Raw genomic sequence first — 18,052 nt, 5'->3', positions numbered from 1 at the left:
GAAGTTGCCTCAAAATGAACCTCCATCTTTTCAGTAAATATTGCCATATCCCAATATGCCTTAAGCTTAATGCCTTAAGCCGATAGGAGAGGGCATTCTCTGTTGCTGCACTAGCAACACTTACAGGTTGGTTGGGGCACCTGTTCTGTTCAGCAGTAAGTGGTACTGACAGGTATAATTTGTTCCTTTGCACGTTACACCCTCCCAGTGAAACTGGGTTGCGTCAGGTGAAAGGAAGCAGCCATGTGTATCAGAGTACACATTGTTTTTTACACCTGCCCCAGAGCAGCAAGAATGGCAGTAACCGGCACTACACAAAAAGATCTGTGGAATTGGCAACGACTACTACTACTGCCCTTACCCTCAACACCAGGGTTGCATGCTGAGCCCTCTGTTCTACTCCCTTTACACACACAACTGTGTGTCAGGCATAGCTCCAGCACAGGAGTTGAAAGACCTGTGAATGTGGTGCCAGGACGAAAACCTCCTTTTCTTGAACATTGGTAAGACCATCGAGATATGGTTGTGTATTTTTTACATGGCGGCAGAGGGCCGCCATGTAAAAACTCCCTTCTGATCAACCTGATTGGAACCCAGTGGAGAGGGTGAGCAGACTCAAGTCCCTCTGCGTGCACATCACTGTGAGGACTTATCAGGGACATTACAGAGAGGCACTGTGACGAAGGAGGCTTGGCACACCGCACCTGTACCACCTACGATAGCAAAGAAAATACAAAGTCCCAGAGGATCCTGTAATCCTTCTACTCTGCTGCTACGCAAAGCATTCTGACGGCAGCTATGGGGAGTTCGTTCCCCTCCCTGCAGGAGTCGAGAAGGTGCTTGAGCAGAAGGATTATGAAGGACACAATCACACCAGCAACGGACTGTTTGTGCTGCTGTGGTCAGACAAACACATGCTACCACCAAGCCACCACAGTACACACAATATATTTTTTGATAAATCTCTTTGCACAAATGTGTGTCGCTGTTGTTTTAATTGTATCTATAGCTCAGGCAGCACAACTTTGGTCATCGTTATGCATATTCTGTATACCCCAGTTGCTGATTTATTCACCTTTCATAGCCTGTATATTCTGTATATTAATTTGGCTGTAAGCCAGGGAATGTGCAATTCCAAATCCGAAACGTTATATATTACTGCATGCTACTAGTGCTATGTTGTCGCAGAGATTTATCCCCGATCCAACCCTTATGCTGATTGCCAAGCTGGGAGGCATTGGGTATGAGCCAGCCGGGGATCAAACCCTGACCTCCCTATCTCAGGGTGGACACTCTAACCGCAAGGCCACTGAGCTGGTGTCACCAATATGTCCCTGTGACATACTAGTGTCATGTCCAGGGGTAGTACTAGCACATCAAGCTACCTCATGCTACAGAAACAGGAGATAGGCCCTATGGGCCTCATGGCTCGGCAAGCCTTACTTACTTTGTATGTTAATTCTCTTCACCAATGCCTGTGTATACTACAATGGTGCTTCCCCCCCCACACATCAGCTTATTCAGATTTTATACACCTTACACGGTTTATACTTTCTTATAATTGCTTATTACTACATAGTAGGCTATTGTATTATAACTTGTATTACTTTAACGCAATTCAACTTTATTGTCACATCACACGTTTATAGATGTGTTGTGCCTTGTCCTATTTTTTATTATATATATGTTGGACATTTTAGCTCAGTATGGTGGCGTCTGCCTTCCACAACATTTCACATTTGATGTGATGAATAAAACCTCTTGAATCTTGAATCTTTGATGCCAGGGCTCCACAGCTCTGGAATGACCTCCCCAAGGAGCTCAGACTTGTCTTCATTTAAATCACTTTTTTAAAATGTACTTTTATTGAAAGGCTTTTCCATCATTTTAATTTTGTCATTTTATTGTTTAATTCTCTGAATCTTTCACTTCTCATTGGACTTATCTTGAGTTTTTTTTTCCTATTGCTGACGTTATTTCTTTATTTTTATTTTCTTTAAGTGCTTGTAGGATTATTATTCAGATTCCCTGAAGATGGCGACCAAGAGTAACTGACTGCAGTATAGCTATACAGACCACTTTCAGTTTCCACTGGTTTCCACTGTGGGAACTGGGAATGTCATTCACTTCATCCAATTTAGATCAATGGACTGTCAAAACAACAATACCTTTATTTATAATGTATCATTTAGATTGTGAACCATGGCAGTCGGATGCAAGTGCATATATAGGTTACATACACATACACATACACATTCATGCAAACATCAATGAATAGAATAAATCGCGTGTGTGTGTGTGTGTGCGTGCGTGTGCGTGTGTGTGTGTGTGTGTGTGTGTGTGTGTGTGTGTGTGTGTGTGTGTGTGTGTGTGTGTGTGTGTGTGTGTGTGTGTGTGTGTGTGCGCGTGCGCGTGTGTGTGTGTGTGTGTGCGTGCGCGTGTGTGTGTGCGTGTGCGTGTGCGTGTGCGTGTGCGTGTGCGTGTGCGCGAGTGCGTGTGTGTGTGTGTGTGTGTGTGTGTGTGTGTGTGTGTGTGTGTGTGCGTGCGTGCGTGCGTGCGTGCGTGCGTGTGTGTGTGTGTGTGTGTGTGTGTGTGTGTGTGTGTGTGTGTGTGTGTGTGTGTGTGTATGTGTGCACACATACACACATACACTTTTTTTTCCATTTAGAGTTGTGTGTGTGAGAGAGAGAGAGAAAGAGAGAGGGAGAGGGGGAGAGGGGAGAGAGGGAGAGAGGGGGGGGCGTAGCTCAGAGAATACACGGGAGAAAGATATAGAGACAGACAGGAGAAAGACAGAGAGGGATCAGGCAGTGAGAGGGAAGCTGCTTTGGAACGGAACGCTGCAGGACGCAATGAGCGCGCGTCGCAGCAGCCGTGAGAGAATGTGAGGATTTTCGCCAGTCTTTTTTGTCAAAAGTTCAACTTCCATCGGATTGTATTATTTCCTCCTTCCTGTCATGGTGACCACCTAAGTGGTCATCTAACCGGTCTGGAAAGTGGAGCCCCGCGGGTCTCGGATCAGCGCCCTCCTCCAGGGCTTAGGAGGCGCGCCAGGTATGGATTGATTGATTGATTGATTGAATTGAATACTTTATTAACAGTTTGCAAACAAAAGCACAGAAAGTAGGCCTACAGTTCAACACAAAACGGTGCTAACAGGATTAAACACAAGAAAGCACTATGGATTGTTGTTTCTAATTGGTGTCCTGTATTCAATTAATCGAAACATTTATTGACAAACAATTATACAATACTATGCAAAAACATCATATAAACGAGTAGTAATCAAAAGTAAAAATATGTACAGGTACCTCCAGGTTCCTGCCCGGGTTCGTGGAGACCAATGGGTCGGACCGTCGAGAGAGGCGAGGCTCCACCAGGTCTCGCATGCAGGGGGTGAGGGGTCTGATCGCTCCTCAGAACACCTTCCTGGATACGATCGCCACTCGTTTTGATGGGACTCGTAAGTATTAAACATCAATTATTTCCAGTGGTGTAAATTAACTAAGTACATTTACTCAAGTAGTCTACTGTTAAGTACATGTTGAGGTATTTTTGACTTTGATTGATTGATTGATTGAATACTTTTGGATTGAAAACAGTTTTCAAAGACAAGCACAGGGAAGTGCAGTTCAGTACAAGGTCTGTTACAGTAAGAGGATTTTAAACCCAAGAAAGCACTATAGGCTTGTTTCCATCAGGGTCCTTTGTACTCAATTCATCGAAACATTAATGACAGACAAATGCAAAAACAATTATTTGAAAACTTTAGTTACTATTTACTTTGAAGATTTTGATTATTATTACAAAACCTAGATTAAACACTTCAGCCCTTTAAATATTTTGGCCATTTGAAAATAGATCTACAAGCTCACAATGCTTTGTGATGCCATGCATTGTGAGCTTGTATATCTGCTATTTTCAAAAGATGTTAAAGGGATATTTCACTTTCAAAAAAACTTTGGGTCATTTTATCATCTACTCGGGCCTTTGTGAGCCCCCCAGACAGTTTTTAAGTTGCTTGATTCAGTATTTAGGTATTTGATATTCATTTAATCAGACACGCCCCCTTCCTATACAAAATAATATATATATATTATAACTTCAAACTCCATTTTAACCATGTTAGATTCATCAAAAACACCCGTCCTTGATTCTGGTGACTCACCCTGCCCTCCTAATACGTGAGGGGGCTGTGTTTTTCCCCCCAAAAAAACAATTTATTTTATTTTATTTTTTTATTGTATTTTATTTTTTTCATTTTCCCCAAAAGATATTAAAGATAAATGAAAAAAGTAATTGAAAAAACACGCCCCCCTCGCGTATTAGGAGGGCGGTATGAGTCACCAGAACCAAGGACGGGTGTTTTTGATGTATCTAACATGGTTAAAATGGAGTTTGAAGTTATAATGGGGCGGCAGTGGCTCAGGGGTAGAGTGGCCGGGTAGAGTGAACTGGAAAACCGCAAGGTTCCCAGTTCGATCCCGGCTGGGGCGCTCCCCTAGAGTTAGTGTCGAAGTGTCCTTGAGCAAGACGCTGAACCCCTAATTGCTCCCGATGAGCAGGTTGGTGCCTTGCATGGTTTCCCTAAATTTGAGATGTTAATGCTAGTGACACACTACTTGACATCTACAAAAAATGAGAGCAGTAGAATCACAATTATGTATTTCATTTGTGCTTCCACCATAGGAAGGTAGATCAATACTCAATGTAAACTCAATGTACTGGTTGGGAAGACTGGGATTCATAACTGGGCCAGTTATTAAATCAAACAGAATGCCTTGGCAGCTCCCCCGGCCCTTATAGCCATACTAGAGTTTCGGGGGGCTACGCCCCCCTCAACCCCAGCCGCGCACGGGGCTTTGCGTTTGTTGGTCCCTCCGTGTCCCTGTGTCTGTATCCGTGTAGCTGCAGCACAGAGTGGCCAGTATAGATGGGGATTATGGCTGTTAGAGGCATGTACGCGCACGGGGCCCGCGTGGGCGTGTGTATATGGGGGTAGACAAATTGTGTAAGTAACATTTGCAAAAAGGGAAAAAAAAAAAAAAAAATGTAAGAAAGTGTAATGTAAAAGTTACAAAATTATGAAAAATAAGTAGAAGAAATTATATTTTGTATGTTTCGCGGACCACCAGGGGGTCCGCGGACCCCCTGGTGGTCCGCGCGGAAATCGTGGGATGAAAATTTCCAAAAGGAAAAAAAAAAAAAAAAAAAAAAATATATGAAGGTGGTTGCTTGTTTTTCTGAAAGCTGGCGAATGGCAGCCCTTTCTGCAAGATGGCGGCCGCCTGGTGTTGTTGTGAGTACCCTAACATGCGTTGCACGGGGCGGTCCTGCCATTACGTTAGTTACTGTAGTTGCTGTGGAGCTACATAGTTCTCCAGAAGACACACACAAACATACACCATCTACAATGGACGAACTGAGCAGCAATATAGACATTCACCACACGAACGTGCATTGTTGACAAAGTGATTGCACAGCCGCTGCAGGCATGACAACCAGGTTAGCGTTAGCGACATGGCAGCTATCACAGCGCCCTGTCCGTCGTGCTGCAACTGCCTGTGATGGCTACAGCAGTAACAGCAAGCTGTCTGCGATGCCATTGTCTGGAGACTGCTCTTAGCGTGACACGACCAATGAGAGTGAGCGCTGTAGTTGTTGCTAAGATACGGTGGCGTCTCTGCCCCATAGCTTGTAGATCTCTCACACATGATTGGCGTAGGCTGCGTTGCCAGGTCTGACTTTGTGTCTAAGCAATGGTCGGCTTATTTTTGCGCGCCTTTGGGCTCGTTTGCATTGTGCGCACGGCAGCGCTTGTTTAGCGTACGTCAGCGCGACGTGGCAACGGACGTGGCAACGTGAAAGGTGATTGGCTGGTGAAAAGAAACACCCGACGTTACACCAGAAATGGTGCCTGGAGAAAATGGTGACCAAAAAAAAAGTTTGGAAAAAAAGGAAAAAACCCCCGCAGCGGCTGCCTGCTGTTGTGGTGATGAGGTCGTGCGCACGGTAAACGGTACGAAGCTGCCTCCCCTTCCGTTTTGTCCGACATTTGGTGAGTAGAATTAATTATGTTGCGCGGTGGAAAAGGTGTAGTGAACAGTGAGATGTCCCCTACGCGAGGCGTAAATTCAGTGCGGCCGCCGTGGCGAGTCAGTAGGCGACATGTGGTCTGGCGGTGCGTTGTTTATCCGATAACAGAGCTGTGGGGTGTCGCCACCGAGGGTGCGGAAGTTGCTCGGCATTTATATAGTTAGATAACATTGACTGGATACTTAATATACTGCCAGGGGCCTAGCTCTTGGCCAAGAGGAATAGTTGCAAAAGAATATATTAACATTATTTGCAGAGGAAAAAATATTCCCTTAAGTTATGTTATGTGTTCTGCTGTCACACACGCACGCACGCACGCACGCACGCACGCACGCACGCACGCCTACTGTAACTGGGGACAGGACACTTAAAATAAAAAAATCTGCTGTTGGTTATTGGCTACTTATAATGGATGATGTGTTGTTGAAGCCTTCAGCATTTGGACTCTGAGTCTGAGCTCTGTGTTTCTTTTAGTCAGGCAGGTCAGCAGACATTTGGACTGTGTGTTCGAGGTTTCTTGGCCAGGCAGTTCATTGAACTCAGCTCTGGGTTTCTGAAGTCTCTACTTATTAAGTCTTGGCTCAAGTATGTGTGTAATGTAAAATAAATCACCAAAACATTTTTTTTATAGACCTACATAGTGATTAAGATGATATATGCATCTAATATATTTTTATTAGGAATATATGGCCATATTATTGGGCTTGTTTATGGCTTGGTTTTCGAGGTGAGATTTGGCTTTTTTCTATCGCTAGAGTTGGCTTGTTTTTGGAGGTGGGTTGGCTTATTTCTCTCATGAGAGTTGGCAACACTACTGCGCACACCGATTCATCCATGTTCACGCGCAACCGCACAAGAAAATGTCACTTTAATCACTTAACATATGTGTTTCAAATTTTTATTACGTAAAAAAAAAAAAGTATTGGCAGTAAATAATTTTATGTGTTACAGTATATGTTATTTGCGTCCTAACGTAATCTATGCACATTTTCGTGGTGTGGTCATTACTTGTACGTTTGCTAATGAGATTGTGTTGTTGCCAGGCAGGTCAGCAGACATTTGGCTTGTGGCAGCATGGAGGTGCGCTCACCACACGGCCCACAGCCCAACAGAACACTGTCCCTGCAATGTGTTGAGTGTGGCTGCAGCCAACCGTGACACACAGTCATAATTCCTATCAGTGAATGTGCATCTGAAACAGACTACATTAAATTCTGAGTGACATAAAACAGTCGCCCACCCCCACAGAGGCCCGGGTTAAATTCTACACCACAATGGAACCACAATGAACTCAACTGACAGTTTTTGTTAGTGGGAAGCTGGCGGGGGATTGTATCCTTGTCGCTGCACTAGCGACTCCTACTGGTTGGTCGGTTGGCTGGGAAAGATACTGTGGACCTTAGCGAAGATTATTGCTCTCCTTGATGAAACTCCTTGCTGTCAGGTGAAAAGAAGCGACTCCCATGTGTATTTCGTATTGAAGCAAGAGTTCTCCACAGGTCACTCACATAAAAACATGAAAAACATTAGACAGCATAATTTAGATAGATACTTTCAGCCGTGAAGGACGGCATTATGTCAACTTATGTACAAAAGAAAAAGATGAATGGTTTCCCCACTGGTTAAAGAATAATTAATGCCTTGGTAGAGCGAGACTATTTTGCCCTCTTACATCAGCAGGAGCTATCAGAGGCAATATCAGACTTTTAGGTGGAGTTGACAAGCCTGTCAGCTAGCACTGACATCTCTTTGGTCTACGTCTACACTGTAGGCATGTCTTTCTGGATGTGAAGGACTAATGCTTGATTTACACTTGGTTGCACATCGTAAAAATAGCCTTGCATCGTGAGCTTGTACAGTAGATTGGCTATTTTCGATGCATGACTATCGGCACGCAACTTAGGATAAATTCAGCTTGGTGAGTGAAAGGAGGCCAGCAGAACAGCCCAGACCAAATTCTCTCATTTGTGCTTACTTATATAATTTGGAGACAAATGTTTTGATCCAGGTACTGTAGATGTACAGTACGTCAGGTCAGATCGTTGCTCATCAAGCTCTGCGCCGTCCAACCTCAGTAAATAATGGAATGTCTTCTAGTGGATGTGGGTTGCACACATACTGCACATTAAAATACTGAGGCTATAGGGCAGCTCAGGCATTGGATTTGAAATTAACATAATCTTTTTGCTCCACCAACTTTCGTCCTCAACAAGATATCTTGAAATCTACTGGCTGGACTGCCATGAAATCACATTCATGCTTCCAGGCGGATGCCCCCTAATGATTTTGGTGACTGAAACATGCTGAGTGTATTTGTGTCACCTTAACTCTGTTGCCACCCTCAGGCCATAATGACAACTTTGCACACAAGATATCTCATAATCTAATTGACAGATTGCAGGATGAACCTCAGTACCATATTGATTATGGTGACTGTACTGCCACCTTTTGGAGAATTGTTATTCGTTTTCTGTTTTAAAGGTTCTTTGTAGCTTTGTAATTATCTCCGCTGGGCCAGAACAGCCGGGGGTGAAGATTATGTTTACCCCTCTGTGTGTGTGGTGCAAACTTTGCCAAATGCCGGGACTCCAAATACATATTTTTGGCACTACTTTTTGCCACTACTTTTGCACAATACTTTTCCAAGTCTTGTTGGAGGGGCCTCTATAGACGAATCTCACAGAGCGCTGCCTGTAGCTGTGGTGTCACGGTGCGGAGCGGCAGCCGCTTGACACCGCAGTTATGATTGCCGCTCTGTGGATTCGTCTATCGAGCGCACCACCTTTGAATTCTGACCATGGGGTGTGCAAAAAGTTGAACTGCGTGTCGTAGAAACACTATTTACCCTCGCAGCTTCTTTGGGTTGTGACTGCTACAACCCATGACTTACACAGCTCCGGGTAGGTAACCCAGCCGGGTGGCTCCACTGAGCAGTGTGAGCCGACCTTTAAATTTACATTAATTAAAGATTTTGCTGTTGTTTACTCCCACCCCTCAGTTCTGGCACTAATACTATTTTCCACCCCTTTTTGTCTATTTATAGACCCCACTACTGAAAGCATTGGTTTCTAAGGATGCCAACATCAGTCTGTTCAAAACATTGAACAGACTGACTTTTTTTACCATGAGTAAATGCAGCAATTAATATTTAAGTGTTCTTCTCTGATCTACTTCCTTTTTATGATTGGACTGCATCGAGCATACAGTATCATAATACGTAAGTTCACCTGCCAGTCATGGATAAGGAGAGTCCTTGGCTTGAGTCGGAGAGCACCAGTAAGCCAATGAGACTGGTTATAATATCACATACAGCTAATAGGCTTAACTCTCCCTGCCTCGCAGTCTCTAGTTGTAAATCCTGTCCCTTGCCATGTTCGACTCCAGCACGGGAATTGATGCCTGTAATTTATGCCATAGCATAACTGTCAGGAAGTGGATAGTACATTTCTGTGATTAATAACAAATCCCAAATACCTACTAAATTTATAGCATTTCTGGTCAATCCTAGTAGCCCTTGTAGCCCAAAAACCAATACAGGCCTATACCACTAAAAGGTACTGCAGAAGATACATGAATCTCCAAAACATCTTGAATTAATAACAGTCCTTGAAGGCACTGTGGTTTGATTAATTAGAGTCGCATGCAGACCCAGTAGACCAAATCATTCTGTCTCAGTTTATTATGGTGGCTGATCACTCTGGAGATATTGTTGCTAAGCTCAAGTTAGACACAATGGCCCTCATTTATCAACGCGGTGCAGCCCGAATAATGAGCGTACGGCGAGATCACCGCACCTTTCGGCATTTATCAATATATCCTGACGTGGGCTTCATCCTGCTTTACGCTGAGATCTCACGTCTGGTCGAGACCAGTTGTTGACGTTGGCTGCGCCCGTTTATTCCATTCTAGACCTGCGGAGCAGCATTGTCTGACAGTCTGACAGGCATCTGGATACATATATCCACTCCAAAATGTATATCTACACTAATAAATAATCCCTGTGAAAATATAACATTATAAATTAATTTAAACAAACTGCTTTAACAGTCATTCAGATAAGATTGTAGATCTGGCTGCATTGAAAATAGCAAATCTACAAGCTCACAAGCCAGCGTCGCATCGCCACGCGTTGTGAGCTTGTAGATCTGCTATTTTCAAAATAACGAGCGCTTTTGCGTCGGGAGTCCCGCGGTCGGGACAGTGAGGTCTACAAACTTACAGTAGCTTGTCCTATGGTATGGAGTTATGTCATAGAGAGTTATATAGGCTACAACCTGGCTGGGTTAAGGATATAAACCACCTGACGATCCAATCTCTTATAACGTGGGTGGCGGCACGGGATCACTGCAGTCTGCAGACCGCCCGAGTCTCATGGGGAATACATGACTGCTTTAGTGTAACTCGAACGCGCACTGCTCGGTATGGGGTAAATAAATATACAAACGTATTCCATTCATGGCGATGTGATTGGTAGGCCTATCATAATATGTCATTCATGTAGGCTACAAGCCTACTGACTGACAAAGATTGCACCGTAACGGATTATGAAAGACGCAGTTGGGCGCATGCGTGTGTGTGTGTGTGAGAGAGCGAGAGAGAGAGGGGGGCGTGTGCATGTGTGCGTGCGTGCCTGTGTGTGTGTGTGTGGTGTGTTTGTGTGACTTGACAGGCAGCGAGGCGAGCCGGCTAAACTCTTTCTTTGGTCGTATTCTGGTTCTTCATGTCGTAAAATCGGGGTGTTTCGAGAATATTTAAGGGCGTGTTATTTAAATGACGCTCGTTTTCAGACGTGAGATTTATCAAGGCTGGGACCAAATGTACGCTGGGATCAGCTGTGTAGGATGCGTTGATAAATGTGACTTCGACGTTGGTGTACGGCCGAATATATGGAAAAATATGCACCGGTTTATACGCTCCGTTGATAAATGAGGGCCAGTGTATCTCTGTGCTTGATGGGAGAGAGACAGACAGACAGACAGACAGACAGACAGACAGAGCGAGAGAGAGACAGTCTGTCAGTCAGTCAGTCAGTCAGTCAGTCAGTCAGTGTGAGAGAGAGAGAGAGAGACATAGAAAACAAAATAGAAGTTATTTGAAATTGTGAGAGAACAGGGGAAACGGTTGCATGGATGGATATTTTTGTGTCACTGGAGTGTTGTGCCTTGGGCTGAAGTTTTGAAGCTGATCTTTTGTGAAAGTCTGTTCTCAGTAAAGTGTTCACAGCACAGAGAGCTGGTTTTCAAATGCAGAGCACTTCACTTGTTGTTTTTCTGCCTGCCTGCCATCTTTATGCTTTGAGCAGGCTAAAATGTATAAAAAAGGATGCCTATGTACATCCTAAAAACCTGACATGCCGAGCCATACATTCAGTATTCCTAATAGTGCAAGTGATTGTAAAGTGCATAGTTCTGCTCAGACCAGGTGTTATAATTGCACATCCAGAAAATGACGGCTCTGGGGAGGAAACTATTACTCTAGTCTGTCTACTCTGTATAGTATGGGCCTGAATATCTCTGTAGTTCCTCCCAGATAGCATGGGGGCAAATAAGGGATACAGCAGTGAATTTGGTCTAGAGCCCGACCATCAATGTTGTGAGAAATCTTTTGTGGGGAACAAAAGAAGGAAATAAAAGGGGAAGAAGGCGTAAAATGTATAAAAAAAACTTCAGCCCTGAAGGACAGCACCGTGTCAACTTATGTACAAAAGAAAAAGATAAGTGGTTTCCCCAGTGTTTAAAGGATAATTCATGCCTTGGTAGAGCGAGATATCAACTATTGTGCCCTCTTACATCAGCATGAGCTATCAGAGGCAATCTCAGACTTTTAGGTGGAGTTGACAAGCCTGTCAACTTAGCCTGGTTCCAGACCATAGACCCCGCCCACTCTCTGAGTGCTTCAGTCTGATAATCAGGCTACTGTCAACTAGCACTGACACCCCTGGATGTGAAGGACCTAATGCTTGATTTGTACTTGGTTGCGCATCGTAAAAATTGCCTATCTATAAGTACAAGTTCACAATGTGTTGCATCATTACATCAGAACATTTGACTTATAAATACAAAATAGATAAAATAAACAAATAACTTTGATAAAATGTTTTTAAATGAAGTATTATATTAAATATTGAATTAAAAAAATAACATTTAACTTTAATTTTACAATGAACAAGCAAACAAGTAAATATAAAATTCACATACACATTTTATTTGACCACTTAATCCCTATTCAAGCATAAAAAAGCAGACCTTCAAGCTCACAACGCCGATGCTGTATCTGGGAGACAATGATCCCCTGTCTGCTGTTGATTCTTTGCAGAGCTTAGTTGTCGGTGGAGGAGCATCTAGCGTACGTACCACAGAGATGCAGTATGTGAGGATGCTCTCTATGTTGAGTGTCCATGAGTGATCCTCTGATGTGTGTGGATGGCCAATAACTTCAAACTGGCCACTCTCCCCACCGTGTCTCCATTGATATGCACAGAAGTGTAATCGCCTCTTTATGTTCCTCCTTAAGTCGATGATGACCTCTTCTGTCTTGTTGGTGTTGAGAGTTAGACTGTTATTGAACAACACCTCTCATTTGGGTTGAGTGAGCAATCCTTCTTCACACACACACACTAACCCACACACACACGCACGCACGCACGCACGCACGCGCGCGCACACACGCACACACACACACACACACACACACACACACACACACACACACACAGGTGTAAGATCTCTTTCCTCAGACTATGCTGGCATGGTCTGCCACCTTTCACATATATCCGTTTACATCTCATCCTCTATGACATTACTTTTCGGTTTTGTGTACTATTGAGTGTCAACTTGTGTAGCCGTTATGTCAATCATTTTACAAATTGACTTCCTCTCACGAAGGACTCACACAGCGACTGTGGGCCAGTTAAAACCAGCCACTTATATTTCAAATCGCAGCATTTGATTGACTGGTGAATCATGCAATACATAATTGACAGAAGGACTTAACAATTATACTTTGCACATTGCAGAGACATTTGAATGACGGAAATCTAGGGAGACAGATGGAGAGAGGTAAACAATGAATATGTATGAGAGAGAGAGAAAGAGAGAGACTGAGAGAGAGGTGGGGGGGGGGGGGGGGGGAGCCAGTAGAGATGATGTGCTGAACTGCTCACATGCTGCGCTACTGTTTCATGGCTCTAGTTAGAAACTTCACTGCATACGATGCTATTATTATAAGGGGCATGCCTCCCAGTGATTTGCTCTCTACTGAGCACACTTTTCTAGTTTAAGCAGTTGTTTTTCAGAACACTAATAAATACCATCCCAGGACAAAGTGCCGAACATGAGGTGACAGGGCCTTCTCAGTTGATGCACCCTCCAGATGGAACTCACTACCAACTCACATCAAAGCAGCCCCCACCCCCTCCTCTTTTAAAACCATCATCAAAACAGACTTCAGGCTTGCCATCACCAACTAATCTCATTTCCCCTTTTATCATTCCAATTTTAACTGTTTTAGTTGTTTTGTTTGTAGCCCTTATTTTCTCTTACTTGTTCTTTTCTTTTAATTCAGTTGTTTTGTATTTTGTAAAGCCACTTTGAGTACATTGGAAAGTGCTATATAAATCTGATGCATTATTGTTACATTTTCAGTCGGCCCTTTACAAGCAAGCACCGTTGTAATGCACTGGCTTTCAAATCTGGTCCTAAGGTCCCAGAGTAGCACTGGTACTCTGTGTACTCACCAAATCAGATATTTATTTTGACCGGCACCCGACACCAAGGGAATACAATTACCTAGCTGCTAGTGCAGAAAACGAGCACTTGCCTGCCTGGGCTCTCAGCACCCGGGAATGAGAGCCATTTCTTTAATGCACACCCAAGAGTGCATGCTGGGTATTATTTCTCAACCCACCCTGAATCCAATTCGGTATTGCCTGTCATAACAATGTGTGTTTATTATATTCTTTTGGGTGTGCATGTGTGCATGCCTGTGTACGATGTGTTGTGAGCTTGTAGGGCAGTTGCCTTCGGTGCACGATACTATCATAAGATAGACCTTAAATTAGGCACACAGACACACACACACACACACACACACACACACACACACACACACACACACACACACACACACACACACACACACACGGTCCCAAATGCACAAAAGTTGATGAGCCACCACTGGGCGCTCTGGAGGGCTGTCGCTATCGCTATCCCAAAGGATTTTGTGAGCTGTCCAGAGTCTGTGTCTAAATGGTTTGGTACATCAATGTGGATGTCATTACCCTAACTACTAGTGTGTATCTGACAGAAGTGGTGGCTTATCCTCAGTGTGCAGTGTCAGAGGGGGCAAAGTGCCACTGGTGCGCAGCGGGAAACTGCTTTTTCTTGGAGATGGACTCGTCCCCCAGCAAAAGTAATTTGATCCTGGCACAATGTGGCACAGGATCCACTTTAAAATGTGGATCCTGTGGGGATGACTAAAACATTTCTATAGGAGTTGGTTTTAAAAGGTCTAAATGATTATACATTTCACTGTCTGTAAGTCATCTTCTTATTTCCTTATGCCGCAGTCTTTCTCCTCTCTCTCTCTCTCTCTCTCTCTCTCTCTCTCTCTCTCTCTCTCTCTCTCTCTCTCTCTCTCTCTCTCTCTCTCTTTGCCATCTGTCTGGCCATATCACTCTTTTCTCACTCTCTCCCAACTTTTGATTCTCTATGTTTCTCTTTCCATCTGTACTCATACACCCACCCCCAGTCTTTCACTTTGTCGTTTACTTGCTTTGCAATCCCATCTGTTGTGATTCACATTCTAGTGAGAATGCTGAGTCTCTGGACTCTCCAATTTCATTTAAAATGTGGACTTTAATTATCTCCATGGAAGGAATGGCTCGGCTGTGGAAGCAATACATAAATGTCATGAAATATTCAAGATTGCACATAATTCAGCCTGTTGGTCAGAATTGTCAGAAAAGGGTCCGCACAGCAAGAAAGTGAGCTTAGATATTCATTAACTGACATGAGAGTCTTTTCACGCACCACTGGGTTAAAGATGCTATCCATAACGTACATAATGTACTGTACTTTGTTCCTTCGTTTTTTTCTTTCTGAAATGCACAGTGTGGTGTGGTTTTGACAATAAACTAAGCTGAATGTAAAAAAAATCACATTCAATAAATGACTGTGTGTGTAGCCAATAGCCATATAGTGGTGCTGTTTCTCAACAGAGGCCATCATACTGTACTAGAGCTTTAAATGATGCCATCCGTGTTTTTCCCCCATTTGGTTCCATCATCATCAAAACAAGGAGGAGTAATTAAAAACGTGAGAAAGAACTAAATAACGGCTTAAAAAATACATACTGTATCCATGGTGCAGGGGTAAATGTCTTGGTCACCACCGGTAAGACTGGGGTTAGATTCCTCCACGTTGCATCTGGCTCAGCAAGGCGCTCCAAAAAACAATTGGCCCGGAGACATCGTTCTGTCACTGCACTAGCGACTCCTACAGGTTGAGTGACTGACTGTTCAGCAGGGAGCGGAACCGAGAGGAATAGCATGTTCCTCCGCATGCATTGCGTCTTCCCGGTGAAACTCCTCACTCTCTGGTGAAAAGAACAGGCTGGTGACCCCATGAGTGTATCGAAGGAGACACATGGTTGTCTGCACCCTCCCTCAGACTAACCAGTATGGTTTATATATACCCCATGGCTGTGGCTGTGGGGATGACTACATTGGGGAAAAATATTTTATGAAAATAAAAAACAGACAAATACCTCCCTGGAGACAGGCTTGTATCATTCTTTATATTCACTATACTGCAGTCACCTGTAACTTCATTCTATGGTACGTTTCACAACAATATTTTGAATACACGGAGAGCTCCCAGCATATCCTGCTATCGTTTTCTCTGCTTTTTTGAAAACGTGATCAGATGCTCCGATGCTTTTCATTTTATATTGTCGACGTTTGGACCACACATGCCTTTGTCAAGATGAAAAAAATATATATAAGCAAACAATACTCTACACTAGATGATTGAAAAACTTTTCCTCTGTGGTTGAAACGTCAATAAAACATCTTTGATTGGAGATTTTTATCAGAATTATGTGTCCCCTTCCAGAACTCCAGGCATCTTTTGTTGTGGATGCAAGCGGATGAAATAATCTCAGCGATCCCTTAAAATTTCCACCATGGCATTTGCTTTAGTCAGAGGACCAGCTGCAGTGTCATCACACAAAATCTTCCAAGGTCTCATATTAATGCTGTGCACAAAACATCATTAAAATTGTATTCGACTCTCGCTCTGAAACCTCCTTTGTTTTCACAGGCGTCGCTTCCCATTCCCATTGCAATCTAGCTGTACAAGGACTTCTCCTCACTTTGAAGGGCTTGCTTTCGGGACAATCTGTCAGGCCTGCTGCCTTTTTAAATGAACCCTATATCTTCTCCATTTTGTCATGTCCCGCTATTATTCTCCCATCATCCTCTTCTTTGATGTCATCAGATGTACAAGCTCACAATGCATACTGAGCTTGTACATCTGATGACAAAGTATAAATTAATCATTACTCTCTTCTGGACTTAACCCCCTCCCTCCCCTCTCACTCCCCTTCTTCCCAGTACTATCTCTACTCCTGCATTCACATTCATCTTTTTCTGCCGCTTTTCCTCGAACTGTGACGTGTGCCTGCCTGTCCCTAGTGCGTTTGGGACTAGCTTCTGGCAGTGCGTGTGCGTGTGTGTGCGTGTGTGTGTGTGTGTGTTTGTGTGTGTGTGTGTGTGTGTGTGTGTGTGTGTGTGTGTGTGTGTGTGTGTGTGTGTGTGTGTGTGTGTGTGTGTGTGTGTGTGTGTGTGTATATATACAGTATATGTGTGTGTGTGTGTGTGTGTGTGTGTGTGTGTGTGTGTGTGTGTGTGTGTGTGTGTGTGTGTGTGTGTGTATATATATATATGTGTGTGTGTGTGTGTGTATATATATATATATATATATATATATATATATATATATATATATATATATATATATATATATATAGTACACCAGTAATTCTCCAGTTTGGTGTAGGCACGCCAATACGTTGACACTTTTTGTTGTGTTGTTTGATGGGTTTGTTTATCGTTTGATTTTTCTCCTTCCTCCCCCTCTCCATGTTCCCCCTCCTTTGTCTTCTTCTCGGTTTTCTGAAAACAACAAAAATGATGGAGCTTGCGTGAAAAATGAATTTCGCCCACTTCGTTACACCTGTAAACCTGTGATGTGACAATAAAGTAGTTGCTTCTTGATTCTTGAGGTTCTATACATGCAATTATATTCGAGAGAGAGAGAGAGAAAAGAGATAGAGAGAGAGAGAGGGAAAGAGAGAGCAGCATCCTGATCTTGCCTCACATCTTCTCTTTCACCCCTCATTAAATTCAAAAGTTACGGAAATGTCAGTATGGTGGTAAAGTTCCTACCAACCACCGCAGAGAGTGGGGATCGTGGGGATAGTACAGCAGATAAGCAGAACAATCGTTCAAATCTGGAAAGAAGCACCAAAATCTTACTGAGTGTACCTCATTCTTTAGAAAAATCCCATAAGCCACGTAAATTTCAAAATGGCCGCCAATTTTAAATTTTTTTAAATTTGCCTTTTCGGAAATTTCTTACCACATATATTGTTTGCACCTGTGTACCTTTGTTATTGTATTTACATTTTATGCTCTGTGTCCCTGCGTAATGTAATGTACTCCACTGTCTGCCTGTTTTTTGTTTTTATGTTTTCCTTGGGGACTGCAGATGTAAATGAGCGTCTTTAGCTAAATCCGGTGTATTTACAATGTCATGTAATGTTCATTAATATGCGGTGTCCCGTCTAAATAAACACATAAAGTAAAGTAATTTACCCTCCTAGTGAAACTCCTTACTGTCAGGTGAAAGAAGCGGCTGGCGAATCCATGTCTATCGGAGGAAACGTGTACTATATG

General features: G+C 43.4%; 1 protein-coding gene across 1 annotated transcript in view; it reads left to right on the top strand.

The window, feature by feature from the left end:
- Nucleotides 1-3,387: 3,387 nt before the first annotated feature.
- LOC311040644 (voltage-gated delayed rectifier potassium channel KCNH8-like) overlaps nucleotides 3,388-18,052 on the top strand; it is a gene marked incomplete at both ends in the record, with an annotated part of 66,611 nt that continues 51,946 nt past the window's right edge. The window contains one exon of the mRNA XM_084050973.1: nucleotides 3,388-3,463. Within this exon, the coding sequence (XP_083907099.1) occupies nucleotides 3,388-3,463 (76 nt within the window). The remainder of the gene's footprint in view (nucleotides 3,464-18,052) is intronic.

Source organism: Gymnoscopelus microlampas, assembly GCF_963454915.1.
Source record: "Gymnoscopelus microlampas genome assembly, chromosome: 24".
NCBI classification, from domain to species: Eukaryota; Metazoa; Chordata; class Actinopteri; order Myctophiformes; family Myctophidae; genus Gymnoscopelus; species Gymnoscopelus microlampas.
The sequence above is the reverse complement of the archived record's forward strand: the minus strand, read 5'-3'. Positions and strand labels throughout refer to the sequence as shown.